This window comes from Argopecten irradians, chromosome 2 (genome assembly GCF_041381155.1).
Source record: "Argopecten irradians isolate NY chromosome 2, Ai_NY, whole genome shotgun sequence".
Classification (NCBI taxonomy): domain Eukaryota; kingdom Metazoa; phylum Mollusca; class Bivalvia; order Pectinida; family Pectinidae; genus Argopecten; species Argopecten irradians.
In genome coordinates this window covers 48,850,956-48,871,920 of record NC_091135.1, presented here as the reverse complement: position 1 = coordinate 48,871,920, position 20,965 = coordinate 48,850,956, and the positions used below count along the sequence as shown (strand labels likewise).

The 20,965-nt window shown below is 34.3% G+C and overlaps 1 protein-coding gene across 1 annotated transcript; it reads right to left on the bottom strand.

The window, feature by feature from the left end:
* Nucleotides 1–5,907: 5,907 nt before the first annotated feature.
* LOC138315779 (sodium-coupled neutral amino acid transporter 7-like) lies at nt 5,908–19,715 on the bottom strand. The gene is made up of 9 exons (XM_069257037.1): nt 19,462–19,715; nt 14,184–14,305; nt 13,758–13,956; nt 12,264–12,405; nt 11,405–11,497; nt 11,038–11,095; nt 10,454–10,713; nt 9,679–9,878; nt 5,908–9,116 (listed from the first exon to the last, which is right to left on the bottom strand). Exons 1-9 carry the CDS (start codon nt 19,568–19,570, stop codon nt 8,923–8,925), a joined length of 1,377 nt encoding a protein of 458 aa, XP_069113138.1. The 5' UTR covers nt 19,571–19,715; the 3' UTR covers nt 5,908–8,922.
* Nucleotides 19,716–20,965: the final 1,250 nt, after the last annotated feature.

Genomic DNA, 20,965 nt, shown 5'->3' with positions numbered 1-20,965 from the left:
AGGTAATTGAACAAGAACAATAAAACGGTTGGTTAGTTAATTAGTTGGGCTAAACGTCCTATTTTAAAACAGCAAAAGCCATGCATGCAATGTGTTCCGTGTTTAAACGTTAAACTGTAGTATATTCGTGTAAAAACGACAGTGTTTAAGTACCACAATAAAGTATTGGTATTTCCTGTGTATAAAACCTTTTCAAATGTTATCCACTTTTCTTAGAGAGAAAAAATGATGATTTTTTTTCCAAATTGCTTTGTAATTTCACTTTCTAAGGTCTTTGTACTGCTCATCCTCGATATTACAGGAGTTACTATCACTGTCGTTATATCCACCCAAGGAATATATCACAACCAAATCGATGGCTCTGTGTGTGCCAACTGATGAGCAGTTTGCTCCATTGATGTTACTTCAAAAGGCTTTTTGACTGTTCACATTGTAGTTACAGAATCTACATTGTACGTGGGACTGTTCACATTGTAGAAACAGTGTCTACATTGTACGTGGGACTGTTCACATTTTAGATACAGTGTCTACATTGTATGTGGGACTGTTCACATTGTAGATACAGTATCTATATTGTACGTGGGACTGTCCACATTGTAGGTACAGTATCTACATTGTACGTGGGACTGTCCATATTGTAGATACAGTGACTACATTGTACGTGGGACTTTTCACATTGTAGATACAGTATCTACATGGAACGTGGGGCTGTTCACATTGTAGAAACAGTGTCTATATTGTACGCGGGACTGTTCACATTGTAGAAACAGTGACTACATTGTACGTGGGACTGTTCACACTGTAGATACAGTATCTACATGGTACGTGGGGCTGTTCACATTGTAGATACAGTGACTACATTGTACGTGGGACTGTTCACATTGTAGATACAGTATCTACATGGTACGTGGGGCTGTTCACATTGTAGATACAGTGACTACATTGTACGTGGGACTGTTCACATTGTAGATACAGTATCTACATGGTACGTGGGGCTGTTCACATTGTAGAAACAGTGTCTATATTGTACGCGGGACTGTTCACATTGTAGAAACAGTGTCTATATTGTACGCGGGACTGTTCACATTGTAGATACAGTGACTATTGTACGTGGGACTGTTCACATTGTAGATACAGTATCTATATTTTACGTTGGACTGTTCACATTGTAGATACAGTGTCTATATTGTACGCGGGACTGTTCACATTGTAGAAACAGTGTCTATATTGTACGCGGGACTGTTCACATTGTAGATACAGTGACTATTGTACGTGGGACTGTTCACATTGTAGATACAGTATCTATATTTTACGTGGGACTGTTCACATTGTAGATACAGTATCGGGACTGTTCACATTTTAGATACAGTGTCTACATTGTATGTGGGACTGTCCATATTGTAGATACAGTGTCTACATTGTACGTGGGGCTGTTCACATTGTAGATACAGTGTCTACATTGTACGTGGGACTGTTTACATTGTAGATACAGTATCTATATTGTACGTGGGGCTGTTCACATTGTAGAAACAGTGACTACATTGTACGTGGGACTGTTCACATTGTAGATACAGTATCTACATGGTACGTGGGGCTGTTCACATTGTAGATACAGTGACTACATTGTACGTGGGACTGTTCACATTGTAGATACAGTATCTACATGGTACGTGGGGCTGTTCACATTGTAGAAACAGTGTCTATATTGTACGCGGGACTGTTCACATTGTAGATACAGTGACTATTGTACGTGGGACTGTTCACATTGTAGATACAGTATCTATATTTTACGTGGGACTCTTAACATTGTAGATACAGTATCGGGACTGTTCACATTTAAGATACAGTTTCTACATTGTATGTGGGACTGTCCATATTGTAGATACAGTATCTACATGGTACGTGGGGCTGTTCACATTGTAGATACAGTGTCTACATTGTACGTGGGACTGTTTACATTTTAGATACAGTATCTATATTGTACGTGGGACTATTGTAGATACAGCATCTATATTGTACGTGGGACTGTTCACATTGTAGATACAGTATCTATATTGTGCGTGGGACTGTTCACTTGTAGATACCGTATCTATATTGTGCGTGGGACTGTCCACATTGTAGATACAGTATCTATATTGTACGTGGGACTGAATGTAGATACAGTATCTATATTGTACGTGGGACTGTTCACATTGTAGATACAGTTTCTACATGGTACGTGGGACTGTCCACGTTGTAGATACAGTATCTATATTGTACGTGGGACTGTTCACATTGTAGATACCGTATCTATATTGTGCATGGGACTGTCCACATTGTAGATACAGTATCTATATTGTACGTGGGGCTGTTCACATTGTAGATACAGTATCTACATGGTACGTGGGACTATTCACATTATAGATACAGTATCTACATGGTATGTGGGACTATTGTCAGGCACATAGTATCGACTATATAGATGTTCTTCTACCCCAAAAAAGTAATTTCCTATTAGTACCAAAACATGTATTAATTCCTATAATGAAGCCTTCGTCTAAGTTTACTTATAAAGCGTGGATTGTCTTAATCATGAAACATTTAAGTCAAAACAAAACCACTAAGATAATGAAAAAATATGTTTATTTCTGGGAAACTATCATTTGTCTCTCTCATGTGGCATTTCTTAATACCACCATATATCACAAATGTTTGGTGAATGAGACAATGACGTACAGTGTGTTTGAGAGAGTTCATCTGTATTTGACATTAATACTAAATGTGTAGGCAGGAGGTTTGATTAATGAATTGAGTTTAATTAATAGTACAGTTCATTTAAAATCTTATTACCGGATTCGACCCAATAGACACCCATGTCCCTATAAGCACCCCTCCCCATTTTTGAGGCCTCGATTTTAATTGCCCAGACATGAATAAAGACCAAAACTACACAAAATGTATGGATTTGCAATAATTTTTCATTTTTTTTAATGCCCTGGGCGCTTATTGGGTTGAATACGATAATAAAAGAAGGTTTTACATATCATTTTTGCATTTATAGAATAATATTTCCAAATATTAAATTTCTGCAATCACTTATGATTCAAATAAATGTTTAGTGAAAAAATAAAAATACTTCGAATCCATAAAGACAAAATATTTGGTGTGATTTTGGACGATCCAGGTTTTGTTGGAGGAAAGCTAGTGTTAAAGAACACCCACCAACCCATAGCTAATCTACTTGGCATAAATCCTAGTCTGGCCCCAAAGGCATGTATAAGGGCTCTAGGGCCAGTGACAGACTATTACACAACTTAACTTGGCCACAGTGGTATCTACCTTATAATTCAATACACTATGACTTCTACGTACCATAACATAATATTTACGTAGACATGGATTAAGGGGGGAATCCAAACTTAATCAGCAGGACACTGTCACTACAAAATAGAAACCAAAGCATGTTTACTTAAAACAGCAGTCTGACAGTGTGAAATACCTAAATTCTTGGGGAGAGGAGAACTTTATTTTGTAAGTTTATCTGTATGACAGATAATGTCCACCTTTTGTTCTGCAAGTTTTAATTGTCATGTCACAGGATAAATTCCATAAGGTGGGATTTCAATGAGTTAATATCACTGACAATTGAATGTATATACGAGTAAATGATTATGAACACAATAAATATACATACAAGTAGTTATAATAAGAGGTTCTAATAAAACCATTGCATAGATAATGACTATAATTTCCATATAGTTCTAACATAAATAACAATTTATCATTAATTAATGCTCAATATTAAATAATGCCTGAATTTTAATCAGACATCTATCAAACATAAATATAAATAAGCATTTTTTCCTTCCTGATAGCAAATGACAACAAGCAAATAATAAAATCTCACTCATGGCATTAACAAAGGGGCTGACTCTAGACCGTCCCCTTCCCCACATTATCATTAACAAGACAGCAAGCAAACACAACTACAAGACTCCTACATCAAACAAAACAAAACAAACTGTAACAAGCTAACTGTAGACTCATTTCAATCCTTAATAAAAGGACTACAACAATAAAGAATTCATGAAGTCAGCTATTTTCAGACATTCCAGGTGGTTATGTCAAACAAAACCTAGTATGTGTGTGTCATTATTACTCGCATGAATTCAGAGGACACAGACAAGCATACTGTCATAACACTGGCCTATGGTCACACCACTAAAGGAATTGATTAGGAAGTGTCAACAAATAATCTTTTACTCATATACATAATATACACTATTACATAGACTTGATCCAAATACCACAATTCCAATTTATTTTGCACATCACTTGTACCTACTAATTGACTGACATGGTGGATTGATTATAAAGTCATTCCTAATTAGAATGTTATAGAAATATCTATAAAGTTTTTTTTACATATACAAAATTTTATTCTGATATATTTTTTCATGTTCTTTAAATTTGGCTGAAAATTCTGAACTTTAACTGAAGAATATTGTTTGTCACTTACAATGTTTCAAATGTCCTTGGACACCACCTATTTTTATTTCAATGGTTTCAATATTATCTTAAACATTACTTTAATATAAAGTTAATAATTTGGCCCTAAACAAGCTGTTGATGGGCTGTAAAACTAAAACAAACAAGAGACAGAGAAATCTAAATCATGGTAGCCAGAATACACTATAATGGTAAAAACCCTGTTCAAGGTAATACACGTTATAAGCACATCTTCAAACATTGCAATGACCATGAACACAAAAGTTACATGACAAAAAGAAAATAAATAATCTCATTCAAGTATGCACTATATAGAATGAATTCAGAATCCATTTACACCAAATTTTAAAAGTTAATACATCATATGTGTATTTAATTCCAAGATTAAGACATTATAATGATAAAATAATATCTAGGTAAATGCTGTAATTTTCTCAAAATAAACCTAGTAACATACACCCCTGTACCATTCTAAACAATGCTGTTTTAGTGAAAAGATCCACTAAAAAGAGTTTGTTTTGGAATCATTAATTACATAGTGACAGAGCACATGCTTCACTGATCACTGTCTTTATACAAGGGACAAAACCTAGGGTCTCTAATGGTCAACTCGAATATGTAGCTATCATAGAAGAAATTCTTCTTTACAAGGACATATTTTGTTGCTTTAATTACTGCTGCAAGAGGACATTTTTCACAATAGATGCATACAGTCAAGGAAATATCCCTAAAACACTAAAATAAAGACAGAAGCTTTTAAGATGAACAAAATACTTGTAAATAACAAGAGGCCCAGAGGGCCTGTATCGCTCACCTGGTTTGTAATGCCAAATAATTTTCTGAATACAGGTTCATTGTTTCTTTTCTGAAGGAATTTTAATATTAACCTCTAAATCCCCTATTGGGCCCCACCCCTCCTGCCCCCTGGGGGTCAGAGCCAAATTTTATACAAGTTCTGTTCCCCTTCCACAAAGGATGTTTGTGGCCAAATTTGGTTACAATCCATGCAGAACTCTATGAGAAGTAGCGATTGATAGAATTTACCTCTATTTCCCCTATTGGGCCCCGCCCCTCCTGCCCCCTGAGGGTCAGAGCCAAAATTTATACAAGTTCTGTTCTCCTACCCCGAAGGATGTTTGTGGCCAAATTTAGTTACAATCCATACAAAACTCTAGGACAATTAAGTAGCAATTTATAGAATTTACCTATAATTCCCCTATTGGGCCCCGCCCCTCCTGCCCCGGGGACCAGAGCCAAAATTTATACAAAACTCAGTTCTTATTCTCCCAAGGATATTTCTGGCCAAATTTGGTTACATTCCATGCAGAACTCTATGACTAGTAGCGAATTAAAGGATTTACCTCTATTTCCCCTATTGGGCCCCACCCTCCAGCCCCCGGGGGCCAGAGCCAAAATTTATACAGGTTCTGTTCCCCTTCCCCCAAGGATGTTTCTGGCCAAATTTGGTTACAATCCATGTAGAACTCTATGACAAGTAGCGATTTAAAGGATTTACCTCTATTTCCCCTATTGGGCCCCACCCCTCCTGCCCCCGGGGGGGGTCAGAGCCAAAATTTATACAAGTTCTGTTCCCCTTCCCCCAAGGATGTTTGTGGCCAAATTTGGTTACAATCCATGTAGAACTCTATGATAAGTAGCGATTTAAAGGATTTACCTCTATTTCCCCTCTTGGGCCCCGCCCCTCCTGCCCCCGGGGGGTCAGAGCCAAAATTTATACAAGTTCTGTTCCCCTTCCCCCAAGGATGTTTGTGGCAAAATTTAGTTACAATCCATTCCGAACTCTATGACAAGTAGCGATTTAAAGGATTTACCTCTATTTCCCCTATTGGGCCCCGCCCCTCCTACCCCCGGGGGGGTCAGAGCCAAAATTTATACAAGTTCTGTTCCCCTTCTCCCAAGGATGTTTGTGGCAAAATTTGGTTAATATCCATGCAGAACTCTATGACTAGTAGCGATTTAAAGGAAATGTTGACGGACAGACGGACGGACGGACGACGGACGACGGACGCCGCGCCATGACATAAGCTCACCGGCCCTTCGGGCCAGGTGAGCTAATTAAATGAATCAATGACTATAACAAATAATGATGAATATGAATTTCAAAATAAATTTGCAGTGTTTGCTATAATGGCAAACTCAGACATATTTCAATTTTGACAAACATGAATATTAACTAGTTGAAAAAGAATATTGCACAATTTTTTTTTAAATATTAACGATACATAATTCATAGAATTATTGATGAGAACAAACATGCCATCTTGTAACTTAGTAGCCACTCAATAGTCCAACTATTTATCAAAATTCAGGTTCAATACTTTCTAATTTTAATATTTGATCAACGACATTTAGACTTCATTTTTAGTTTTTATTGAAAATGTCCAAATCATTTATTTATGAGCTTTTGATAGTTTTGTGATTCTATTTTTTCCTTATTTGGAGTTTCAGATTAAATCCCTCAACAAAACAACACTTTTAGCATTTAGTATCACTAAGCACTCAAATGTCCTTATAATAAAAAGTAAATTCATGGTAAAGCAGAAGTTTATAGTATGTCGGTAAAGCAGAAGTTTATAGTGTCACTTCTGTAAGCACATATAAAACACAACCAGTTACAAAGACAGTTTTATGTAAAATTTGGTATTGTCCATACATGTTTATGGCAAGGATTAATCTCATGGTGCTGGTTGTGTCTATAAACAGGTGTTAATGCTGCTATCACAATTATTTAATTAATACACAAAAAAGTGTAATTAACGGTAGATGATTCTGTATTAATATGTATGTTATTAACTAAAATTTGATAAGACAATGCCCTATTCCATCAAAAGTGAAAATAAATCAATTATCCTTTTTTTACATTTACATACATGTAAATATCAATATGGTAAAACTGCATACCTACAATCATATATAACTTCTGTACTTGCAAAGGTCAATTAAAAATATAATGTACATAATTATATATAATGTAGACATGTACGGTATATTGACACAGTGACAATTAATTTTGCATTTTAATCAGATGAATTATTATACACTATTGTGTATTGAAAGTTAAGTTACAGTAGAACAGAGTGCCCCAATGGAATCCTTTTGAAAGTAAAAGGTATAATATCAATAATAATCATTAAACAAAATACAGAAATACACACAAACAAAAAGATTTACATGAAAATGAACATAAATGTGGTCAGCATAAAAGCAACAAACAAAGTTTCAAATAAAATCTGGAATGTAATAAAACCAATTATAACCCAGTAGACAGAAGTGAATTTAACACTACTGAAAAGGGCTTACAGTTTAAAATAGTCATTTAATTTCTTAATTAATGGTTATTAAAAGCAAATTAAACAGGCTGTTCAAATTAAAATCATAATTTTTTTTATCATAAAATAGTTTACCAATCCCAAATAGCAACATAAATTTGTTGTTTTGTAAAACTACATTTATTATAATTTTTCAAATGAAAAAATAAAATAAAATCTGTTTAAAGCAAAAAGACAGTGTAATATACTCAGTACACACAATTCAGGTTAAAAGATATGGGAATTATTCCAGAAACTGACCAAAAAAACAATAATCAACTTTTTAAAAATATATCAAATAATACACTTAATATAACAATGTATCACAACACTGACTGCTAACATGTATTTGATACAATGCTGAACTGTCAAAAAACTGCACCATCAAGTAAACAGAATTCTTATAATAACAAAATCATATAGAGGTTAGAAGGTCAGTTTGTGCTTCACCTTTGAACATTTACAAGAAAACAAAGTTGTTTAAAATAAATTTGATATACTTTTTAAAAAAAAAATCTAAAAGAAGATTTGTGGAAGCAAGGGAGCTAATTGACAATGATATTGTGCAATAGAGTGATACATAACTTTAACAGTATTTCTGAAAACTTGATGATAATATACAATATTAATGCATCGTCATTTTGGTTTGTAAAAATATTCATAAAAATAATCTATGACATAAACAACTGAGTCATAAAATCCATTCTCTCTCACATAATATCCCATTGATAGGATAATAAAACAATGCATCTAAACCTGAGTATTGTTGTTACATTGCAATTGATTGCTGTATGAATTGGGACTCATTTTAACAAATTTTGTAACGACTTTTACCTGGAAATGTTTGCGAAAACTCCAAGACAAACACACAATCCTAATATGAGCCCAGCCTGAACACTCACAGAATCATACAGTCAATACTTCAGAAGATGATTCAAATTGACAGATTTTCTACATAGGGCCAAAATCAACATTAGAAGGAGACTACAACTTTACTTCTGAAGTTGAATTTAAATTATTCTTTACAAATATAACCTTAACATCGCCTTCTCTTACTTATACATACATAACAATGCTATATTACAGTGGTGTATTAATATCGTGGTTAGTGTTTGCACGTGTACTTAGACTTGTCAGCCTTAACGCCACCCGAATCACTCAGTATAGACTGTGTTAGAGTTAAACCAAATATAAACGCTCCAATCACGATAAACACACAGGCAAACAGCATCATAGCCTGTAGTTTTCTAGTCCAGACACCATCTGCCTTCATCTGTACAGCTTTTACCATACACATACCTGTAGGATATAATAAAACAACTACAATGTAACTGTTATATGAAAAATATATTCTTATTTATACTACATGTACGTGGTAAAATTTACGGTTAATATGCATATTAAGTAGAGTTATACATGTATAGTATTTTAATGGTAATTTGTATCATTTATTATTTTAGTATAAAATTGTCACATACAATGTACTTATACTCTATTTATACTCATCAGTAAAATTTAAAGTTAAGATGCAGACAATACAGTATTACAATTTTTATAAACGGTAATTTGATCTGAACAAAATCAAGAATTCTCTGATCACAAACCTTATGAAGTTTGCTAAAGGTGTACCAAACATTCAGTGATCTTTGTTTCTTTAGGTAATATTATATAGTTTATACATTCACAAAACTTAACGTGCAGTGGAAATTTTCGTGTTGAAATGTCCTTTGTCAAATGAACAAAAATTTTCGCCATGTGTTAGTTTCTGTATTTACGTAATTCCCATTAAAATTTCATGTTCATTCTATATTCATTTCTGTAAAAACAGTAACATTTGAAATTAAGGGGAGGGAAATCTTACCTGGGAAAACAAAGATAAATATAGCAGCAAAAGCACCGAGGATCTGAATGACTACTCCGATGTTAGGTATAAATATAGCCATGGCTAGCGTAGCTAAGAACCATATCAGGGTGACAAAGATCCTTCGTGGTCGCTCTGTCTCCTCGATTCGTTCAGGTGTCATACGACGAATATCCACCCACAGACAATCTAAGGCTGCCCTGTTCACAAACAGACACACATTTACCATCAACACAATTATAGCAATGGTAAATCAATATGGGGGTTTCGAGATCCCAAAAAGACATGGGTAAAGTACGATTTACTGTCGATTAATCCCACCTTCGGAGATCATGACGTCACAAAATCATATAAAATGATGACGTCATAATCACTGGATAGTGGGACTAATCGACGGTAAATTGTACTTTACCCACGTCGTTTTATGATCTCAAAACCCCTGTACTTTGGAAGTGTGTTTACCTAGAGTACCCCCAGGAGCAGGTATTGATTGGTCTATATCATCGCCATGTTCAAAAAAATGGTTCATTACTTTCTCAAAAATTGATAATATTTCTCCAATGAGGCAAGTGATTTACTTATATATAAGGTGATATAAAAATAAACTTATGATTATGTTTAGAGAAAGACATGACTTCATTAATTAATTTCTTACCTTTGGAAAATTGTTTCAATAAAACAATTATTATAACAATAGTCTGTTCACTGATGGTATCAATAACAAGACCATTGTTATTATATTTCCACCCCTGATTCACTCTGATACAAAACTCACCTGCCACAGAAGAGCAGTATGGGATATGTGGTGTAGGTTTTGACAGCGATAAGGATGACTGCGACAAGTACCGATGGGTCGGGGTCATAAGACAGTAATATATCGGTAGTGATAGCGTCCCCAAATGTCAGGTACCCAAAGGCAGCCACGACTGTGTAGGTAAGGACACACAGAGCTATGGCACAACCAATAGTCTTACCAAACTCCTTCATCCCTCTCTTCTCCATACACGAGTAGATAGGGATAACACTTACATGGCACTGAAAGGGGAAAAGAAGTATGACATAAAATAATAATGATATAATCATTCACAAACAATTAACCACTAGTATTGAGCTTTCCTCAACACATCATTTTTCCAATCTCAAGGGAGTGTACTTCTGGGCTAGCCATTTCGGTACAGTACTTACCATTGTAATATCATAAGGCCCCCCCTCATAAACCCTTCCATCCAGGGCAACAAATGTGATAAATATAAGTTGGTATATCTTCTTTTGCCAAATGACAGTTATTGCTTTTCCTAATTAACAGCAGAAATTGTCAATAAGATATTTGGAAATAGCTGAAATTGAAGCAAATATTACCTGATACGCAAAACAAATTGTTGGTACAACTAAGAACAGGTCCATCCACTGCCGTGGCCTGTCAAAACAAGACAGATAATGACAGATCAAGACACGTATTATTCAAAATATCCCTGACAAGAGTAACTGATGTAAATTTCATTCTGTTGTATTCTCAATTGTATTTACAATGAATATTCATCATGTTATTATTTCAATATTTACCAGACTTTTTCTTTACATGAAATCATTAATTTATACCTCTAAAATATTAAAACACACACACATGAATTGAAGTGTTGAGAATGAAATGTGACATTTTAGACAAACATGTTATTAACCAGATTATGATATAAAGAGATATGATATTAACAGGTATAATACTTACTCTGTGGTGATATGATCAGGAGCTTGATGAGGAGTGACATATTTGGCTGTCACCAACCCAACTACATAGAGAATTCCAACTACACCGAGGGCACTGGAAAATTAAAGTGGCATATTTCACTGTCACTGCTCAAATTCAATATTAAGACAAACTAAAGTGGAATACTGGTGTCTTTTGCAGGCACATTATACACACACGTAATTTAATCCTTGTGATCATCAACATCGAAAGCAGCAATTTAATTTTAAGACAATTTTTGTAGCAACTTCAAAAGATTCTTTCCTTTGATATTTCTGCATATATCTTTTACTTGTGTGTCCACTAATTATAAGTAAGCTGATTTATTTTACCATGTGATTTGTTGATGAGGAAAGCCATAGCACCAGCAGTTCCTGCTCTAGCCATGCCCTAGATTCTCTTTATATTATTGGTCTTATATGTCATAATAAAAGTAACTTTTTTTGGCTTTAAAATGCAGCTTTCTCCCACCATCAAAACATGTATACTCCTTACCAACCCATATGATTTGTTTATAGTCTTTAATCATTTTCTCTTCTTAAGAATGTTTTGCATTTACAATATCATACTTAAGCTTTCAAAGTAAATCAGAAACACATTTCAAAGTTATATATTGTATCTTACTCATTGATATTTAGCAAATGTAGATACTTACCAGAGCTAAGTTTATATCCATCCATTATTAGTTAGCTAAGATTCCAATTTGGGTATTTACAGAAATTCTCATCTGAATTTCAATTGGATTACCTCCCCTTATACTGTATCATTCACATTGCAGCCAATTTCCTGATATAGTTGCAGTATTTTATAGGCTGATTTCCAGCCTTATACAAGTACTTACCTTGGGTATTTCAGGAAGTCTATTCGCCGAGGAAAACAGAGAGGAAGGATGAGTATCAGCGAGGATAAACAGATGGTAGAGATCCTGTTCATATACCAGGGATGGTCATCACAGTATATGTGTCTCACCGTGAACAGGAACACTAGGTAAACATCAAAGTGTTAAAACATACATCACAGATACCCAGGTATTCTACCAGGTAAATATCAAAGTGTTAAAACAAACATCACAGATACCCAGGTATTCTACCAGGTAAACATCAAAGTGTTAAAATCACAGATACCCAGGTATTCTAGTTTTAAAATCACAGATACCAAGAATTCTACCAGGTAAATATCAAAGTGTTAAAACAAACATCACAGATACCCAGTATTCTACCAGGTAAATATCAAAGTGTTAAAACATACATCACAGATACCCAGGTATTCTACCAGGTAAATATCAAAGTGTTAAAACAAACATCACAGATACCCAGGTATTCTACCAGGTAAATATCAAAGTGTTAAAACATACATCACAGATACCCAGGTATTCTACCAGGTAAATATCAAAGTGTTAAAACATACATCACAGATACCCAGGTATTCTACCAGGTAAATATCAAAGTGTTAAAACATACATCACAGATACCCAGGTATTCTACCAGGTAAATATCAAAGTGTTAAAACAAACATCACAGATACCCAGGTATTCTACCAGGTAAATATCAAAGTGTTAAAACATACATCACAGATACCCAGGTATTCTACCAGGTAAATATCAAAGTGTTAAAACATACATCACAGATACCCAGGTATTCTACCAGGTAAATATCAAAGTGTTAAACAAACATCACAGATACCCAGGTATTCTAACGTCCTTTTGATAAAACTGGATAACTACAAGCAAAAACAAGCCTACTGATTTTGATTATGTAACCTGTGTTTGAGGTTTGTACAACTGCAGTATTTCCAGTATCAGTGAAGGGATAATATTTATGCAGTATTGTTAAAGTTTTTGAAGTATCTCAGTACTCAATTGGCCATTGAATATTCAGTATAAGGACAAATACTTCAAATCATTATGTGACTTCAAGTAAACAAGATTCTAAAATGAGTCAATTCTTAACAAATCATCCATAAAAAATGCCAAAAAAAAACCCAAACACTACAATAAGTCATGCCATTTCCAATGAGACATCGGATGCTATGACTTATTTTAAGATAAATACCATACTGACAGTTACTTTTCGTAGGAATCATATTTCTACAATTTCCCAGGTCATAATATTATGGTCATGAAAATTTAATTTGTGAAATATAGATGTACCTCGATCTGTAGCCAGAATGTAAGTTTTCTATCCACTTAAGTCTCATTTTTATGTTTTGGTTATATTTAATTGAATATTTAAGTGAAAATTAACAGGCGTATAATGACACATGAATGTTTAATGTAATGATGGCGGACCATCATCATTAAATAGTTTGTGGTGAACATTATATATAGTTACTTTACCTTCTTCCCATTGGTCGCCTATTATAATGAGGAATGTGATACAGGTTCCAAAACAATACGTCATTATGGTAAAGGCACAGAAACGCTGGGCATTTTTACCACACACGGATAGTACCACGTCTTGATAGTTACACGTCATGTTGATGTCTGAACAATAGGCCAGGATCATCAGCGCTACCACCACAAACACCAAAAATATCTGTAACACAATCAAAGATCATCAGAAGTGCTATACTACCACAAACACCAAAGATTTTATACTATATATGTATGTTTAACCACCAAACTCCTTCAGTAAGGTAATTTTATTTATAGATTGATCATGAGCATATAGCCCAAATCATGGTATTTATAAGCAGCATTTCATATTCCATCACATTAATTATTATATAGTGCCATCTACTATATATGGTAAGACAGACTTACGGCCTGTATGATTACCGCCACCATTACACCACCAGCTTTGTGATAGGCGTCGGGGAAATTGAGTAAACCAGCGCCCAGGGCTGCATTGACCACCAAAAACACTGACGCGTACCATGTTGAACCTGTACAAATAAACAAATTATACTTAATGCTATAACTAATTATAACTGCCCAATAATTTAAAATCAACAGCACAATTTATATTACTTTTTGGGGACAAAACATCTACCGGTACACAAAAAAACCCACAATTGAACAAGTTGTCTCCCTTGGATGTTTTAATTTGGTTCTTGTAATGACAACATACAATGTATAAAAGAACCTTAATGACACAATCTACTTATAATGATATTTTTTAAAATTTATATTGGAAGTGGAATGACTGGTACGTAGGTTATTCAGGCCACTGACTAAGGTGTGAAAATTGTATTCCTATGAAGTTTGATCATCATGAAATGAATTATATAAATCATTATTATCTGTGTACAAAAAGTCAATGTATCAGTATCTATACTGTAGGTCAATTTACAGGACAGATATATATATATCAACTACTATATAAACATTGATTGTCATTACAAACCGTACTCAACATTACCTATCAATTGATTATCTTTATATGTATAATTATCTGATGGATGGTTACTTTAAATACGGTAAATTTAAGGCTCACTACCTTTCCGGGGCAAAACATAAAGGTTGCTTAAACATGTAAATAACATTAGAAAATATATACCATTGGTCTACATTGTAAGATGCGGTTACAACACCAAACATATGCAAGATTTCCTGCATAATACATATGATAACAGTGGAGATCGAATCAATTCGCTGTTTTGCCTTCTGGTGCAGTGATAGTCCAACTACTGCGCGGTATTTAGGACGACAGTGGGAATCATAAGATGACCCGTATTATGAAAATTAACATTTTATTTATTTTAATAAAATTGTTCAGAAGGTGATGATATGTGTAGTATTAACAGTAAGTTAACAACTTCTGCAACTCTACAAAATAATCTATCTCGTTTTACATTCCCATTTTAAAAATTAAAAGCCATTTCAGAAAGGTAGTGGGCCTTTAAGGTCAGAATGGTATGTCATGACATGGATAACTGGTCCACAATTTAAAGAAAACAATATTATAAATGTACATTAGACTAGTACAACTTATTTTTTGCGTTGTGAATCCTGTGATATATCTGTACATACCTATCTATATATACCTACATGGCACCAAACTCAGTTACATAGAGAGGTGAAGCTTTCAGATCAAGCTACACTCCAGGGACAATAGTCATTTTCTTCTATAGTAATTCAATTTTACCCTGGTATATTTTACCCTGATCATTCTCTGACAAATTCAACAATTCTTCTTTCTTTTTCTATGATAGACTACACTATTGGGTTATACTGGTACAGATCAAGGCTGTCACAGCATGAAATCAACTGAATTGGATGCTATAAATGGACCCCTGTGGTTAGTGAGGAAGATATAGGTAACCAGTATACACCTTGTTTAGTGTTGTGACACCTGCCTGATCATCTCAGGTAAGGTGTTACCTATGGTGGGGGTGGGGTTTGAGGTAGAAATTAGCCTATAGCTAGTGGCTATGACAACAGACCTGTGTGCCTAAAGTTATACAATATGTGATACATATATAAGATATGCAGATTAGTGGATACAGGCTAGAATGTGTAGATTACATTATATCATATCTCCCAATAAAGTCAGACAATTTTGCTACATTGTATTTGTAAGACTGAAAAGCAACTGTTATTATAAGTAAGACAAGGTATGTCTAATAATAGGTAAAAATTACAGGTATATACATATCTAACACAGGTGTCCAGTTGAACATATACTGTCCACTACACCTGTGTAGGGGTTGTAGTGGTTATATACCTGACTGCATGGATGTATATAGTGCACCACTTGTTTACCTGTAGTATAGATTAGACATTACGTACTACAAGTTTGAATATATAGTGCACTCATAGCTAAACTAGGGTGTAAATGTTACTTATTTATTAGTTAGCTAGCTACACTCAAGTGTATTTTGGTAATCTATATACATAAATATATGAAGAGGAGAAAATGTTGGCTCTGTATGCATTTCCATATTGTATGTATATTATATGCATGCATGTATGGCTGATATTACATACTTAAAATATAGACTTAAAAATCAATACCCAGGTAATCTTTTTTTTGTTTCAACACAGATGATGATGATAATGTCAGATGATGATGCCTATACCGTAATCAATCATCACCCAAAGTTTATATTAAAAACAACCACACCAATTAAAGGTGGCCATTGATGACCTACCATATTTGTCGAAATTAGTGCCCTTCCCTGTATAATTAAGCATCCCTCGATCCCTTTTCTGCAGAAGGAATTGAAGTTATATAAACACCCCCAACCCATGGATTTAATTATGTTTTACAACATGTGATGCCTCTAACATTAGCAATGTATCCTTTATTAAATGAACTTGAGTCTTTTACATATAAATCATGACATAATAATGCAGTCTCATAGGTTAAAAGGCATCAGAGATTTAAATAGTAGGGAAAAGAAGGTACCTCATAGCCTTACTTAACGACGCCCGCAGCGGAAGCTATCCCAGAGTGCATCGCGTGTCTACAGTAGAGTACAGTCTAACGACGCCATATTGAAACTACGCTTCGTCCGATGAAGCGATCTAGGCTATAATTCAGGTGATGAACATAAAATAAACCAAATAGCATAAAGTTTGCTCTTTATTGAAAATGTAATTTATTTGAACAATCCATCACATTTTTCATAATTGTAGAGGTGTTACACTAAATAAACGTAATGCTAACTGTGAATGTCCTCATCCCGGCATGATTACTTCCTCGATCGATACAATGGATCGCCCCGTGAAATATTAATATAATAAAACCCACATACTCTGATTTCAATAATTGACCGATTTCCATTTAGTTTTCCAATATTTGTTGCTTGGTAAATTTTAAATGTTAATATATTAAATTGATATAATTTGAACATATTGAACCTTTTGAATTTTCGGAGGTAAAACTGTACACAAATCATCGAAGCTACCCTAAATTTATATTGGCGACGATACCGTTCCGATAGGGTCGTGAAAGATAGCACAATTAAACCCACATACTCTGAATTCAATAATTGACTGATTTCCATTAAAATTTCAAATATTTGTTGCTTGGTAAATTTTACATGATAAAATATTAAATTGATTAAATTTGAACATATTGAACCTTTTGAATTTTTGGTGGTAAATCTGTACACAAATCATCGAAGTTACCCTAAATTTATAATGGCGACGATACTGTTCAGATAGGGTCGTGAAAGATAGCACAATTAAACCCACATACTCTGATTTCAATAATTGACTGATTTCCATTTATTTAGTTTTCAAATATAATTTTCTATTGATTGAGTTTGTACATATGGAAACTTTTAAAGCTCAAGTACAAGTGTTAACAAATTATCGAAGGTACCCAATATATCATGGCGAAGAGATACAGTGCCGATCGAGCTGTGATAGATAGCATAATTTGATATCTAATTAGGAAAGTGATTTGCAACTGCTATAATCACAGGTGTCTTACTGTCATCAGGTGAACCGTCGGTCAGAACACCTGGCCACCGCCCCAGGTCATCGCCTCACTTAACTCGACGGGGGTCTATTTACCTGTGTTTGAGTCTCGAAGGCTATGCAGTAAGTTTGTAAATTAGATAATATTTTTCTAATCTTAATTTTCCCAAACAGTTTTATTTATAATGCATAGAACCATGTTGAAATAAAAGTGAAATCTAAGTGAAATGTAAATATTCCGCTTTACCAGAAATTTGAATATAATTCATTTAAATATCTTGCTTTACCAAGCAATTTTTTTTACTAAAGCAAAATTGAATTTCCAGGGTTAAACTCATTAAATTTATATGTGTCGTACTTTTCATTCTAACGAATCAAGAAAAGCTTTTATAATATGTCATTATTCACCAAAATTTACCAACATTTTGATCATTGCTTACAGAATTTTCAATGCATAGGTTTTAATTTTACAATTTTTCATAAAAAACAACACAGAAATATCTCATCAGTATCTCATCAGTCCAACATCATTGGAAAGCCATTTTTGGCTTATATAGATATATGGTAATATTTACATAAATGGTTAAATATACATGCATGAGATTAGCGTCTCTAATGCAACAGTAAAAAAAGCTATGAGATACTTTTCGATGTTTAGTGGTTTGTATATAGTCGTATAGTCATATATAGTAGTAAAATGCCGTACACAGCTTCATGGGCTAACACTATGATAACTCGCCTCTAGCTATTAGTGCGCAGACGCACGGCTTGGTCTCGCGGTAACTGTTCATCCGTTTACGATAACAATAGGTGGGTACGTGATATCGCGAGAACATCCCTAGTTACTTATCCCAATGATATTTAAATCTCTGAAGGCATGTATGTTTACTGTAACAGATTAATGTGTCATGAGTACAGAAAGAGAGATATTGCTGATATTTTTCATCTACAACTTGCATTTTGGTTCATTAATAAGTGTCCCCTTTTATTGCCTATTTTTTAATAGTTTTTGTCTAATTTGAAACAAATTAGAGCGCAATCTTTAACAAACTTAATATTTCATCAGAATATGTAGGCACCTCAGATACTTCTTTAGGAGAAATATAAAATTTCTTTTATGATACGCTATATGATTTCTAGATGAAAAATATAGCTAAAAACTGCTAAATTTGACTCAATTTCTACATTTTCATAATTTTTGCATATTTAGGATGGTTACCATAGCAACTACAACTACATTGATACATAACTATTATAACTTTCTATCAAAGATGAACTCGATATCTGATAATATATTCATCAATTTAGTCACTAATTATATATAAATAACAGGTTTATTTTTTTATGGATTTGGGGGCCAAAAGCTTATAAACCGTACATAGCTTGTGCTTTCATTTATTTTACACAAGAATTGAGTCCTTACTTTTCTTATGAGGGAAGAGTAAAAATGTATCAAAAACAATAGCAACGCAAACTAATCCACTTAAAAAAAACCATATATACTACACGCACGTATAAGCTTAGCACACTGTATTGTAATGTATCGAACCAGATTTGGATAGATCTCTGATTGACCACATGGATTGACTCAATGTGTCCATGTTTTGTCGACCAACAACCACGTGTTTATGTAAGCCTATTCCCATGTAGCACTATATATCGATGCACATACCCGAAGGCATCCTTTTTGTGCCTTTCTGTTCTCCAGATAACAATCCGACATCCTCCCCTTCATATTCGTCACTTCTAATATAGTCCGGATTTTGAACTGATCTCATCATTTTGACTTTTAAATGTCGTGATCAAATTTTAAGATCACTTTACAGTATGCAATTGTGCCAGACAACGGCTCATGATATGCATAAACAGTTGTATCCTTTGCGATCAGCTGTGCGTCAAGTTGTAAACAGAATCCGACATTTTTAGATCACGTGATTAAAAGAAGTCCAAAACAATCCATAAAACTAGTTACTTAAACGAACGACAACTCTTGTCATAAAAAATGAAGATTGCTAGAGTACCCTCCCTTACACCATTTCTTTTGCGTCGATTCCTAATAAAACCAGAAACATATAAAGTGATGAGACGCCAAAATACCTTCCAAATCAAGAAAAGACCAGATTTTGTGTAAAAACTTTATGTATAATAAAGAATGATCGGAGCTGTCTGTATTAAAAGAAAAAAAAAATCAACAACTTACTCGTGAAATGAAAATAATAAGCCTTCCAAAACTAAAAAAGACGATGTTTTGTTGTAAAAATCAAGGATTTATAAGTGAGAAGGTTTTGGTTTGTTTATTTTTACGTCCTATTAACACCCAGGGTCATGTAAGGACGTGCCAGGTTTGTTGGTGGAGGAAAGCCGGAGTACCCGGAGAAAAACCACCGACCAGCGGTCAGTACCTGGCAACTGCCCCACATGGGATTCGAACCCGCATCCCAGAGGTGGAGGGCTTGTGGTAATATGTCGAGACATCTTAACCACTCGGCCACCGCGGCCCCAAAAGTGAGAAGGATTCGTGACTGTCTCTTTATATTACTAAACACCACGCGAGACACATATGAACCGGGAATAAAAACCATTTTTCTCAACAATATTTGTCTTATCGAGTCAAACGAAACACCAATATAAAGTTTATTAAATTTCACAACGTTTGATATTTAGAGCAGTTATGTCTTATAAATAAATTTTCGTTAAAAAACACGACAGCTAATGAAATTACGGTCCCCCTCAGAAAGTAAGACGGTAACCCTCGCACCCGCAAGCTACATCAAAGGCTGCGCCGGCGGATATCAAAGGAAAATCGTCGCCCAACGTCACGGTCAGTACACAAACACAAGAACTCCTGCATTGTACTTCCCCAAAACACAGTGTGACTTATCATTTTCATATACGTCCTTGTAAAAATACAACTTTAGGTATAACAATGAAGGAACAAATCAGGACTTGTTTCAGTAAAACCCGAAGAGCTCCCCGAACACAAACTAAAAATGTAACTGAGCGGATTTGACCACTTAATTATTAATTAAGCTTCGGTCTAGATCTACAGTAGTGTTTGAAAAAAAAATGTAGGACTACGTAAAAATATTGGGGTTTTTGTTAAGACAGAATATCTGGTATTGATTTTTTTATCATTCAAACTTATTTCTTATACGTGACCCATAATCATTTATCGT

Excerpts from the sequence above, each read along its gene's own strand:
- LOC138315779 (XM_069257037.1), bottom strand. The coding sequence starts at position 19,570 with ATGATGAGATCAGTTCAAAATCCGGACTATATTAGAAGTGACGAATAT. Across the intron at positions 9,879-10,453 it reads ATACTGCTCTTCTGTGGCAG|GGCAGCCTTAGATTGTCTGT; the intron begins GTGAGTTTTGTA and ends GTTTGTGAACAG. Across the intron at positions 9,117-9,678 it reads ATTTATCTTTGTTTTCCCAG|GTATGTGTATGGTAAAAGCT; the intron begins GTAAGATTTCCC and ends TATATCCTACAG.